The 13,297-nt window shown below is 38.7% G+C and overlaps 3 protein-coding genes across 3 annotated transcripts; 1 reads left to right on the forward strand and 2 right to left on the reverse strand.

The window, feature by feature from the left end:
* Positions 1 to 130: 130 nt before the first annotated feature.
* On the reverse strand, positions 131 to 4,275 carry Cbr-spg-7 (the record flags this gene model as incomplete). The annotated part of the gene is made up of 8 exons (XM_045242998.1): positions 131 to 418; positions 468 to 587; positions 1,669 to 1,679; positions 2,064 to 3,367; positions 3,415 to 3,539; positions 3,587 to 3,785; positions 3,832 to 3,895; positions 3,942 to 4,275. 8 exons carry the CDS (start codon positions 4,273 to 4,275, stop codon positions 131 to 133), a joined length of 2,445 nt encoding a protein of 814 aa, XP_045095572.1.
* Positions 4,276 to 5,034: 759 nt separating this feature from the next.
* Positions 5,035 to 6,128, forward strand: CBG14949 (the record flags this gene model as incomplete). The annotated part of the gene is made up of 4 exons (XM_002639083.2): positions 5,035 to 5,261; positions 5,306 to 5,429; positions 5,479 to 5,602; positions 5,929 to 6,128. The coding sequence occupies 4 exons, from the start codon at positions 5,035 to 5,037 to the stop codon at positions 6,126 to 6,128; spliced, it is 675 nt and encodes a 224-aa protein (XP_002639129.2).
* A 2,099-nt stretch (positions 6,129 to 8,227) lies between these two features.
* Positions 8,228 to 13,275, reverse strand: CBG14950 (the record flags this gene model as incomplete). The annotated part of the gene is given in 11 exon segments (XM_045243013.1): positions 8,228 to 8,307; positions 8,460 to 8,757; positions 8,807 to 8,920; positions 9,254 to 9,517; positions 9,791 to 10,318; positions 10,369 to 10,929; positions 10,948 to 11,193; positions 11,940 to 12,072; positions 12,353 to 12,537; positions 12,896 to 13,040; positions 13,133 to 13,275. 11 exon segments carry the CDS (start codon positions 13,273 to 13,275, stop codon positions 8,228 to 8,230), a joined length of 2,697 nt encoding a protein of 898 aa, XP_045095573.1.
* Positions 13,276 to 13,297: the final 22 nt, after the last annotated feature.

Consider the following 13,297-nt stretch of genomic DNA (forward strand, 5'->3'; position numbering starts at 1 on the left):
AGTAAGGTTTATCGAGAAGTACCAGTCTTAAAAGAAAACAAAAAACTACAATTCTACTCTGAGAGAACCTAAAACAAAAAAAAACAAAAAAGGAAAAGGAGATCCATTTAGAAGTCGAACAAAAACAGCATCATTCTTCTTTCTTTTTCTCGCTCTTCTCATTTTTTTCACCTTCCTTATTCCAATTCTCAAGACCTTTCGGCAATTCCACATTCTCATCCAGTCCACCAGTGCCCGAAACCATCTCTTCGTATGTGTTCTTCTCGTGGAACGGTCGTTTTCCAAGTAGCTCAATCATGTCCTCGCGATTGAGAATCTCTTTCTCAAGGAGCCTCAGAGCTACTTTCTCAATATCATCATACTTCTTCAGGAGCAATTCACGAGTTCTTTTGAGAGCATTCGTCACCAAATCTCTAACCTTAAATTGGAATAACATCAGAATTTGCATCTTGTTATAAAATTCTTACTTCTTGATCAATCAGTTGCGCGGTCGCTTCAGAATATGGTTTGTCAAACGCCATCTCACCCGGAGCCGGTGTGTCAAAGGAGAGTGGTCCAACCTTTTCGCTCATTCCAAACTTCACAACCTGCAATTTTTTTAATATTAAAAATACAAAATGCACATTTCTATGTATACTATAGTAGATGACTAATGATACATCCTTGCACTATCAATAGTTTGAACAAAGGTATAATACCAAACTGATCCAGTGTTTCTGACTCATCTCGTAGTTGTTCCATACACACACCGGTACCATCCTATGCCTAGCCTGGTATAAAAGGGAATGAACGGTCGTCACTTTCATCAGCTCACTGAAGTTTTTAGCTATGAAGCTCTCGTTCCTCGTGACCATCGTGTATTGCCTTCATGTCGTTTACTGTGCGCCGACTTCTAGCATCACCAAGGCTAACTCCGAAAATTCGGGAGAGATCAATCTACTGACATCTATGAAGAAGCTGCTGGAGCAAGGAAATGTGTCGGTCAAAAACCAAAAGTAAGTTGAGCAAGTAATTCAAGACTAACAAAATGTGTCTTCAGATCAACTACATCGCAGGGCCCAACGAGCGACGTAAACGGTGTTTTGTTAAAAGTAAGTCCTACTAAAAGATTTTTGATATTAATCGTTTGGCTTTAAGGTCATCGAACAGGCCATATCAGCACAGAATGACGCTGGAAAACTTAAAATAGAAAATGAGGGTTTGAAAAAGGATCTCGAAAAATGCCAGCAATGTTCGGCTTCTTTGGAAAAAATCGAGAAAAATGTAGAGGAACTCTTAAAATCGATCGGAACACCGAAACACGCCCCTGTCCCAAATCCATCTGGATATGCCTTGCCAAAACCACACGACCAGTATGTTCTTCCGGACGGAAACAAACAATTCATTATTGAGGTTGTAGAGGTGATAATATGATAATAATCACTCCTTTATCGTAATCAAACTTTTTCAGGATGGAAACCACGGAGCCTACGTTCAACGTCCATGAGAGAAGGATCATAAGGATCAGAAGGATTAACTAACTTATTAGCTTATCTTATTTATTACTTAACTATTAACTTATCTTATTTATTATTTCTATATTTTTAAAACTCGATTTTTCCGTTGTCTTTTTTTTTTCAAACCAATGAAAAGCCTGGCACAACAGCCCACATGTCGTGATGTCTTCACATGTCTTCTACCTCTTCCAGACCACAAACTATTTCTTTCGATTGCCAACAAAAACATAATCTAGTCCATATGTCTGGAAAGCACACAAAGCAGTTTCAACGTCGTTTCTATCATCTATTCGCCGGTCAACATGAAGCAAATCCTCTGCATTCTATTTATATTCCTTATTCTTGCTACATTCACAACCACCGTTCCGGTAAAGTGTACTTGTACCGTGGATCCTAACACTGGAATCGCATCAACCATCTGCGAAGGGCTCACCGAGTCATTGGATAAAAACTCTTTAGTGTTGGATTAGTCCTTTTTTCCTAACCCTACCCAACCTACTATGATACCAAATGTGATTTTTTTTGTTCTTCAATTTTTTCAAATAATAAAAATATTTTTTCATTAACCTGAGAGTAAGCCATTTGAGTTACTTTCTGCAAGTCGTCTTGAGCACCAGTTGTGATTCTTCCAAAGAAAATTTCTTCCGCCACACGTCCTCCGAGAGTCATACACATTCTGAAAAAGTAGAATTCGATGATTAGAACATAGTTTTTTCAACGAATACCTGTCAAGTAATTGTTCCTTTGAGTACAAGTATTGCTCTTTTGGCAGATATTGCGCATAACCCAATCCTTTTCCACGTGGAATGATTGAAACTTTCAGAAGTGGATCAGCGTATTCAAGGAACCATCCTGCGATCGCATGACCGGCCTCATGATATGCCACTGTTTTCTTCTCCTCTTTTTGTAATACTTGTGTCTTTTTCTCCATTCCAGCTACCACACGCTCAATAGCTTGTTCGAAATGTTTGTTAGAGATCTCGTCGTTCGCATCTCTGGCAGCAATCAAAGCTGCTTCATTGCATACGTTGGAGATGTCAGCACCAGAAAAGCCTGGAGTGTGAGCAGCAAGTTTTCGGGACAACACTGTTTTATCGAGAGAAGTACGCAACGGTCCAAGATGAACTCTGAAGATGGAAGCACGACCTTTGATATCCGGGACTGGAACATAGATTTGTCTATCAAAACGTCCAGGACGTAAAAGAGCAGAATCAAGAATGTCTACTCTATTAGTGGCTGCAATTACAATAACTGAAGATTCATCGGTTGTGAATCCATCCATTTCGACAAGAAGCTGATTGAGCGTATTCTCTTGTTCTGAGTGTCCTCCCATTCCTCCTTTTCCTCCTCTCTTTCGACCAACTGCGTCGATTTCGTCAATAAACAGGATGCATGGAGAGTTTTTTCTAGCCATGGAGAACATATCACGGACTCTTGCTGGACCTACTCCAACGAACATTTCCAGAAATTCGGATCCAGAAACTGTGATGAACGGAACATTGGCTTCTCCCGCAGTAGCTTTAGCAAGAAGAGTTTTTCCTGTACCAGGTGGTCCGGTCAAAATAGCTCCTTTCGGAATTTTTGCTCCAAGATCTTTGTATTGTTGAGGGTTTTTCAAAAAATTGACAAACTCCATAATCTCGATTTTCGCTTCTTCACAGCCAGCAACATCAGAGAACTTCACTTTGATGTCTTCTTTATTGATAAGACGAGCAGTACTTTGTCCGAATCCTCCAAACATTCCTCCTAGTCCTCCACCACCGGCTCTTCCTGCGCCTCCGGCAGCTCCACCTCCTTTCAGCATTCGATAGATATAATAACCGAACAATAGTGGAAACGCTACACTGATCAAATTTGGGATTTCCCGTTTGCTGAAATTAAATTCAGCATGAAACGAAGCTGACTAATGAAAACTCACAAGTTAAACTCTGATTTGTATAGAACTGGAATCTGGCGATCTGCGTCATATTGGAGATGATGTTGAGCTGCACCTAGACTGCGTTCAAAGCTGTCTACGCTTCCAATATTGAAATAGCATGTTTGCTGAAAACAAGTTGTTCAAGTTTTGTTAGTAAAAATTCAAATCTCACTCCTGCATACTTTCCAGACGAACTGACGATTCTGACCCATCGTTTGTCGACTACTTCAAGTCTTTCCACAAGTCCGGGCTCCAAGAAATCGCTGTAAAACTCTTTCCAGGAAATCTCACGATATGATTGATAGTCCATGAACAAATATAAAGCAATGAGGATACCCGCTGACACTGCAATTTGCTGCCATCCTCCCGGGCTGTAAATCAATTATTAAAATCAACTCAAATTTTAAAAATACCTACAATTGATTAAATGGGCTATTGTCTTCTCCTTTCTTGCCACTGCTGTCTTTGTTCGAAGATGACTCTGAAAATTTTTGAAATTCTTTGAAGGAATGAAAACTAGCCATTACCTTTCTTTTCCGAAGAACTATTGTTTGAGTCTTTTTTGAAGAATTTCTTCAGATCGTTCGGTTTTTGTGCAAAATATCGAACTGTCTGCTGAACTTGGTTGAAAAACTTTTCTTCAAATCGCTGATCTTTGGCGAGAAGATGGAGAACTTCCTGTCTTTTGAGCACTGTCTTCTGGAGAAAAATTGATATTTTAGACTGATTATATTTTAAAATTACATCATCATTAGCTGACTGGAACGAACTAACGGAGAAGTGCCGAGCATTCACAGATTTAAAACATGACTCCACCGAGTTCCTAATCTGCTTCGGAGATTTTCGGCATAATCTCCACATTTTTGCTGAAATTTGAGAAATTAAGTCTTCGGTGTGTACGGTAACAGAATAAGACAAGCTGAAAACATGACGAAATTTTGTTAGTTTTTCGTTGGGAGACGACACATACAGATTAAGAAAGACATATAAACTTTTAGAGGCCTTTTTAGGGTATTCAGTATTTTTTAATATATTTATAGAGTTTTTAAAATTGAAGAGAAACTTTAAAAAAATGCAGGCTGCTGTCCGATTAATATTTTTGGTTATTTGTGCAAACACCGTCACGCGAAGACGCACACAACTCGCCTGTCCCGCTGATGATAATTGCACACAGCACACAGAGGGAGCACTCTAGGCTGTAGACTCTAGAGTATACCAATTATCCAAAAAATGATAATGAAGAAGCACTTCTAAAGACTAGCGAGCATGATGTAGATTAAGAGTCCCTTCATGATATTGCGGAGTATGGTAGAAAAAAGGCTCAGTAAGTGAGGAACGGATAATAGGTATGGGTGGAGCGGGTGCAGATTTAAAACTTCAATGACACATTGGAAAGAAAGCGTGACATGAAAAATTAAAAAGCAACCACTTAGGTACCATTTTTTGATTCGATAGCGACGATGAAGCACTGCATCTTCAGAGGAGTCTTAGTTTTAACTTTCTTAACTGAATTATTTAGGAAAAAATTGTCAAGCCTGGAGAATGAACAAATGCAGCAAGTATGTGGGCCATATAAAAAGGGTATGTAATGTTTAGTTTTTATTTCAATTAGAAATAGTTATGAGGAACAAGGTCATATTTGGAACGAAGACCGAGTCGAAAGAAGCTCCATGGGCTGTTCCTATTGCTGTGTATCGATACGAAGGGGTTTTGCATTGCACTGCCACCCTTGTATCTTCTCGCCACATCATTACTGCTCGACACTGTTTTGTAAGGGATTTCGAGCACGGATCATTCAGATACGTCTTCAATGGAGAAGTTATTAATAAGGATAACTGTCGGGGAGAGTAAGAAATCTGAGATTGAGATTCAACTTGAAATTCATTTTCAGGGATTATATTGTTCCTCCTGAAAGAAGTGAAGCTGACATCCACTTTGCCACTAGGTGTCGAGATGAGGAAACTTGTGAAAATATAAACCTTCCCACGAATCTAATCACAAGAAAGCCAGCTCTGGTGAAAGCCTATTCCTCATTATCTTTCAGTTTTCAAAAAAATAATTTAGGTTGTCTTACCCGGACTGTGTTCAGGAAATGTTCTAACATATCTCAATCAAGATGACATTGCTATAGTAGAACTAGATAAAGATGTCCTCTTCTCAGAAAAGATTCATCCTATCTGTATTGATTGTAAGTCTCCGTATCGAAACTTCACCGCGATGTTGTTTTAGTCGATGGCTACAGTAGCAACTATTTCGAGAACATTACAATTTATGATTTTGGTTTCGATCGTGAGTTATTATTAACATAAAAAAAACATTTCTGTAGCTTCTGATAAACGAGTCCAAACCGGAATCCTCAGATATGAGTCAAGCTACGTAAGTAAACTAATTGTTAATTTCCCTGAATTAATATGTTTCTCCAGATTTTGAAATGTGAATTTGGACTAAACGTTATTTGTTCGTATAGTTTTGATCATGTTCAATTAGCCTGTAAAGTAGGTTCTTGATTTTCAGTGCAACCAATAAATGCATACTTTGAGGGAGACAGTGGTGGAGGAGGCATTATGGAGAGAAATGGCAGAACGACACTCGTAGCAGTTTTGAGCAGAGGCGAAGCTTGTGGTGAACATAAAAGAGACAAGGCTGACCTCCATATGTCAGTGTGGTACTATTCAAAAGTCATCTGCAAGTACACTGGCATTTGTAAAATGTAAGGGAGTCAACGCTGAAAGTTGTAGTTGCCTCTTTCAGAAATGGGGATTCCCCCAAACGAGAGTTTGATGTCAAACAACTTTATGGTCAGGAAATTGCGAAGCCTAAATTGATATCATTTGGGCAACACATTCAAATCAGTTTTTGGATAATTTTTAACTTCCTCTGTGTACTTTTATTGTCCTAATAAATATAGATTGCTATGTTTTTCTCTGTCAGCATTTGACAAATCTTGAATAATTTATGAGATCATAAGAATAGGAAAAAAAAACTTCTCCCAAAAAACTCTCATACACAGGTAAAAAGGACTGCCGAAAAACTGCTAAACGAAAGCTTAAGAGGTGCAAACTGGCGAATGACTGCTAGGCAGCCGGAGGAGAACCGACGGGTCGTCGACGGACTGTTGACGAACAATCTACTTCTTACTACCCAAATTTTTCTGTCAGTGTGTCTGCCTATCTCGGACATTTGCTTGAATAACTCGAAGGGGCGTGGGACTCCTAAAGTGTTGTGGGGTATGTAGTCATCTACTACCGAGCGCTTCATGTCCATGGTGTCCTGGGCCTCTCTCTATATGAATACAGGTACTTCTTCTAAAATTCGGAACCCCAAGTTTTAGAATTTTCGAATTTTCCCCGGAATTCCAGAATTCCTGGATTTTGAATTTTGAGACCTTGGAATCTCAGAATTTCATAAATTCGGAACTTCCAAATTCAGGATGGCAGAGTGAAAATTATGCATTTTCCAAAACACTGAATTTCAGAATTTTTAACTTCCGAATTGTCAAATTTCTGCATTTTTGAATAAAAAGTTAAAAAAAATTTTTTCGAATAAGAAGTTGAAAAAAGTTTTTGAATTTAGAAAAAATTTTGAATAAAAAGTTTTTAAAAAATTTTCATTTTGAATCATTGAAAATAGAATCCCACCCTCTAATTACAACCTTGAGAAAGAGGCCCATGGGCAACTAAAATTGGAGTAACTAGAACCTTTTTCGCGCAGTGATTTTTTCTTTTAAGGGCCCACCCATCCCCATCCACATCCCCATCCATCCATATCCGTGCACTCCCGCGACCAAAACAAGATCAAACACCGCCGTCCCCGCGTCTTGACTGATCAGACTAATCTAATCAGACAGACGCGCAGGATGAGAAAACGAAAAAAATTTTCCAAAACCCCTCGGTTCACTCGAACATCCGCGGCCTCCGCTTCACACTTCTCAGAAAGAACCCGGGAACATCCCATGGTAGATCTCGGGGGCTTCCCGAAAGACCACAGAGGGGCGCCTGGCACCTGCCCCCTACTACTCCGGCCACCACGTTAGTGGCGATGGAGATCATCGAGAGTCTTTCAGCGAAACAAGATTTCCACCGAAAACCTCAAGAAACGCTCGCGCTCAGTGTTTTTCGAAGTTTTTTCGAAAGAATGAAGCATAGAAACGAATTCCATGCTGTCGGAAACCTGAAGCACGGTGTTATCTCGTCAAAAAACAGTAAAAATTCAGTGAAATCATCGGTTTTCAAAACTTTCAGGTCTTTTCGCCTTTTTCAATACTCTCAAAGCAATTAATCACAGGAAATGGTCAAAAATGGGCAAAAAAAAGAAAAAATTTCAAAAACCGAAAATTCAAGTAATTCCAGAAAACTCAGAAAATTACTGAAACGTTCAGAAATTCCGAAATTTCAGAAAATTTTCAAAAACATTAAAGCAAACTCCAAAAGTTCAAAAAATTACGAGAAATTCGAAATTGTGTGCATTTTTGGGCGATTTAAAGGCAATCTAAAAATTGAGTCACCGGAAAAACGTAGAAAATTCATTAACACAAATTAATGATAAATAAGTGTTGAAAATTTTAGAAAATATGAATATAGACAAATAAAGTGAGGAAAAATCTTCAAAAATGGCTCATTTGAAGAGTTATTTTCTCAACATTGTCATCAATTTACACAACATAAAGAGAGAGAGAGAAAAGAAGGGGATACAAATTGAATTGATAAACCGCATTTCAACTGAACATTTGTTATTTGATTTGAGCAAAAAGATACATGGTTAAATATGTGTGAAAAAAAAGAATAAAATAAGAAGTGTGGAAAGAACAAGAAAATTAACCGTCCAATCGTTTTCGAGAGCCGAATAATGAATTTTTGAGGCGAGCTCCGAGACCAGTTTTGTGATTGTTGTTTGCTGAAAATGTGTTGCATTTGGTTAAAAATTTTTTTAGGAATACTAAAGATACCACCCTAAATAGTAATAACAAACGATACATTTTGGGTTCAACTTGAACCGAATACAATTTCCTTTTTTTTGAGTCATAGAAAATAAAAAATCAACTGTACCTTCTCTTGGCATACTTGCTCCTCCTCCAAGAACTACTTTTTTCCAAGGCTCATTGCTCAGACTGTTGCTCTTCATAAGACCACCCGGTTTGATAATGGTTTCGTTTGAAATCTTATTCAAAGACATCAAACTGGCTGCACTTCCCGGCGGACGATTCGAGACTCCACCAATTTTTCTCAAGAACGACCCGATTCGATTGTGTTTATGACCGGATGATTGGTTAGAAGCCGGAGGGAGTTGACGGAATGAAACCGAGTTTTCGAGCTCACTGCCACGAGAAAACCGTCTGTCATCATACTGTAATAAAAAAGAAGTTTAAAGGTTTCAATGGAAAAAAGAAACATACGATTCCGATGTTATCGTAGAATCCATCATCATCGTCATTCTCCACAGATGGCATTCTAGAGGGTATTGATTGTTGATCAATGATGAGACTACGTCTTGGATTCTGAAAGTATTCCTTTCAGAATTATAGTAGAAACCGGGTTGATTTTTGAAGGATTCCCATACATCAGGTACCGTATTTCATTTATTAGAAGCCCACCCAAATCGTCAACTTTTAGCTCAATTATATCGATTCCTACGCAAAGTATCAAAAACTTGTCAACTAATAACATTTTGGTGATATTATGATAAAACATTTATCAGTTGACACATTTTTTTATATCTTTTACAGAAATTGAGAAAATTGACTCAAAGTTAAAAATTAAGAGCCCTTCTATTATTTGTTTTACGGTAAAAAGAATTTCCATACATCAAATATTCATACTTGGCATTTTTCTGAAACACTCACATTATACTGATTCTGCTGATTCTGTGGATAGTTGGAACCGATTCCAGAACTGTTTGATGAGTAATATCCGCCCTGAGATGAGTTCGCAGATCCAGGTGGTCTTTGTGGTGGTTGCGTAGTTGGCAATTGAGGAGTGTAGTCATGATATGATATCTGATTCTGGGACGAATTTCGAGTCATTCCGTTTCCATTTGATTGAACCTGTGGGGTTGGGGAGTAGCTGTTGAGTGTGGCATATGTGACCTCCTGCAGTGGGGACATCTTCTGAAACGTTTTCGAAGTTTAGGATTGGAATTTGAGTATTTCAATAAAATCCCCTTAAGGACAAAAAACCATATCATAATAGACACTCACTTCTCAGAATGAGGTCATTGCATTAATGCAGAATTCTTGTGATCATTGAGAAGGTCCGGTATGGAGCTGTAGCAGATTTTATTCACTGCATTTATTAGCTAACTAGTAAGCAATCAAAAACTGATCTACTCAGGAGGAAAGATCACAGCATAAAGAGAAAAAGAGATTTCATTCAAAAAGTACCTGATTCCTGTCATCAAAACCATCTTTTGGTTGTTGCATTTTCCATGAAGTAGGGGCGGTTCCTCTCTCAAACATGTTATGCATTGCTTCCACTCGACTCGGATTGATCTTCTCCTGATTGATGGTTTCGAATGCATTATTACTGTGTACGGAGCCAAAAGATTGCTGACTCAATTGCTTGTATACAGATGGATGTTGATGTGCCTGTCTTTGGTCATTACCAAATTGAGACACTGCTCGATTCAACATGCTCGTAACTTCATCTAGTGATTTTTGTGGTGCCTGCTGCTGCTGTCTGACTGGTTGAGAATATACTGGAGCGTTTGATACAGCAACGGTTGCTTTCGGAACAGATTCCGAGGCGGCGAAATTCTGAGCTCTTCCTCTTGTGGCTGCTTGTCTCATTTCTGCTCGATATCGATTCGGTTTCTCATAATCGTTTGAAGCATGATGTTGTTGTGCTTGATGTGCGAGTGGTCTTCCAAATGATGTAGGGAACGAACGGCGTTTATCAGATGAGGATAAGGTCTGAAATTATATTTATATAGAACTTATTTTGTTTTCCAAAAAGAACTCACATTCTCAGTATTCAACTCCAACTCAGCCACTAGTTGATCAATTGATAAAACTGGATCTTTGGCAGGCTCGTAATTTGGTTTTTGCGGTATCCTTTGTCTTACTGGGGAATGATCAGGAAGTGATCGAAGCGAGGATCTCATTGAACCTCCACGATTGAATGGAGACACTTGTTGGAATGCAGATGGCGATGGACGAGCTGAATCGAACCCATCGCCTTCGGAGCGCATAGAACGAAGTGTGTTGTATGGATCTTGAGATCCTGATCTTTTCATTTCATTCGGGATTTGGTCATTTGATGCGACACGTGGCAATGTATGAGATGCAAATGGTTCAAATGCTGATGGACCATTGAACCCATCCATCATTGGGTATACTGGCTGAGGACGGAATGGTCTAGGACGGATCATATCGGAAGAATCGGAAACTTTTCGAGAGCTCTTTCCGTTCTTCTTCTCTTTGACTGTGTTGAAAGCAGCCACTTCTGCACTACAACTCCCCAAGGAATGCTCATCAAAGTCTTGATAGTAGGACTGAAAATATTGAGTATGGAAATGAGAAACCTAAGAAATAATACTGACCGCGTTTGGAGCAATGTTGGCTGGTGGAAGATGAGCTAAGGATTGTAAATCATCGTGTAACCATCTTCTGGTGAAATCCATTTTGTCTGTTTTCTTGGCGAGCACAATCGTTTCAGCGACCGTGGGCTGAAAACAGAGAAAAATAAATAGAAAACAGGATGATTGAAAAAATACCTCCGGCTGATTGTTGGAGACTTCTTGTGAGATTTTCCTCACTGGAATCACAACTTCAACTGGGGATGGAGCCTAAAAGTTTGAAGCATTAGATACGGAGCACTTATCGCATTTTTATGCCCTCTTTTTCTTTCGTTTTGTATCTCTCTCTCTCTCTCTCTTTCTACTTTATGATGTAAGTACAACGATAAACTTTATGCGTTGAGAGAACAGTGGAACGCGCTTCTAAGAAAGAATTCAACTTTTTTGAAAAATTGAAAGAATGGACGGATGTGTTTTGATCTAGATCTTGAACCGAATATGATGTTTGGGAAAGTCATGGAAAAATATTTTAGAAAATGAAGTATTATTTTTTGGCTTGTAATACCGTAACTACTCTTAGAAGGCCATCCTATACTTGCACATTGAACCCATATATCTCGGTTACTGTAACAAATAATAAAAAGTGGTCAACTGAAAAAATCTTTTTGATATTATAATAAACATTTTGCCAGTTAACCACTTTTTGATATCTGCTACAGAAATTGAAATAAATTGTCTCAAAGTGCAACTATAGGGTGGCCTTCTATTAGAGTGTTTACGGTATTTTAGAAACTTTTCTGTTAAGATATTTTACAATTAGGTTAAAAACGAAAAATATTTTGTTTTAATTGTAAAAGAAAAACGACAATAAATGTATTGGTTAAGTCAATTTCATGCGTTTTTTTAGGATTCACATAGTTTTTTGTCTTCCTAACATTTACCCACAAATTGAGATCACACATCTAGTCTACGGGTTCAAAATTTTTAAACTTTAAACTTCAAAATTCCGTTCCTACCTGTGGAATCTGTTTATTTGTAGCAGCTTTGACAGTAAAAAAGGAAGAAGTACTTCCAGTAGTTTCAGATGATTTCTGCCTCGATACTGCTGGTTTGATGACGGTTGCTGTATTCTTTGTCGTACTACTCCGTCTGGAAATGTATATATGTTTATATTGTTCTCTTTTCGAATCCTCCTCAAGTGTTGTTAATAATAGTAAAAAGTTGAAAAAGTGATGGAAACGACGGAGAGCATCCACAATTCGGCCCGCCGCGGCCGACCAGTGTCCTGCTCGGGTCTTATGTCGTGTGTAATGTATCACGAGACAAAATAGTACACGAATCAGAGAGACACAGACAGCAAAAAGTCTGCTGCTTGAGATTCGCAGGATATTTCTTCAGAAAGTAGCCCCGCCCGGAAGGAACGACTTACTTCGAATCGGACGCAGATGCGTTCTTTGCTGTTGCAGTAGTGGAGGGAGATGACGTTGCAACTGTAGTTGTTGGCTTTTTCTTGACAGCAACGAACGATGCGGATGGCTTCTGAATAGGTGGAGACACCGGCTGACTTTCGGTTGATGGTTTGTTGTTTTCATCGTTATTATTTTTGTCGTCAGTCTGAAAATAGAACGGAATTCAATGACCACTTTGAATCTATCTGGAACTTTTAATGAATCATCTTTTAGTGATGGTTTCTTAGGGAAACGTTTTCCAAACTACACGGCGTTATAAAAATAACTAGGTCTATAGGCTTATATAGTTATTGAACAGTTGAAACCAAACACCGTTTTTTATTTCTTTCGGTTAGAAAAAAAATTTTTTAGGTTGTCCTAAGTGTAACCTTAACTTTAAGGTCTCGTTCAGTCCAAAAAACTGAACTTTTGTGTCTACTCCCCATGACACATCATCTACCTTCTGCTTTTCACGAGTTCATAAACTCGGCACAACTGTCTCTAGACCTATTCCCTCCACTCACATCACACTCTTTTTTCAAATCCTCGAAGATCTGGTCCAGATAGTCAATGGCTTCTTTGAACTTGCTTCTGTGTTGATGGTGACGATGTCGAGCCTGATCTATCACATGATCGATATTCTTGGACGCAACGTCAAGAGTGCCGCCACTGAAATCAATTGTTAGTGTTTAAAGGGGGAATTGAGAAATAAATTGAGTTTATAAAAATGGCATCTTTTCAAAATGAAACAAAAAACGAACCTTTGTTGGCTGTCCACACTTCCTGAGCTCATTCTACCACTGATTTCCCCACTTCTGACAGGAATATGAGCTGCATACCGTACTGATCCATGTCCATTTCCAGCTGCTGCAGCTGCTGCGAACTGCTGGGAAATGGCTGACATGCCTGCAAAAATATTTAATTTA

The sequence above is a fragment of the Caenorhabditis briggsae genome (assembly GCF_000004555.2).
Source record: "Caenorhabditis briggsae complete genome, chrI, whole genome shotgun sequence".
Lineage (NCBI taxonomy): Eukaryota > Metazoa > Nematoda > Chromadorea > Rhabditida > Rhabditidae > Caenorhabditis > Caenorhabditis briggsae.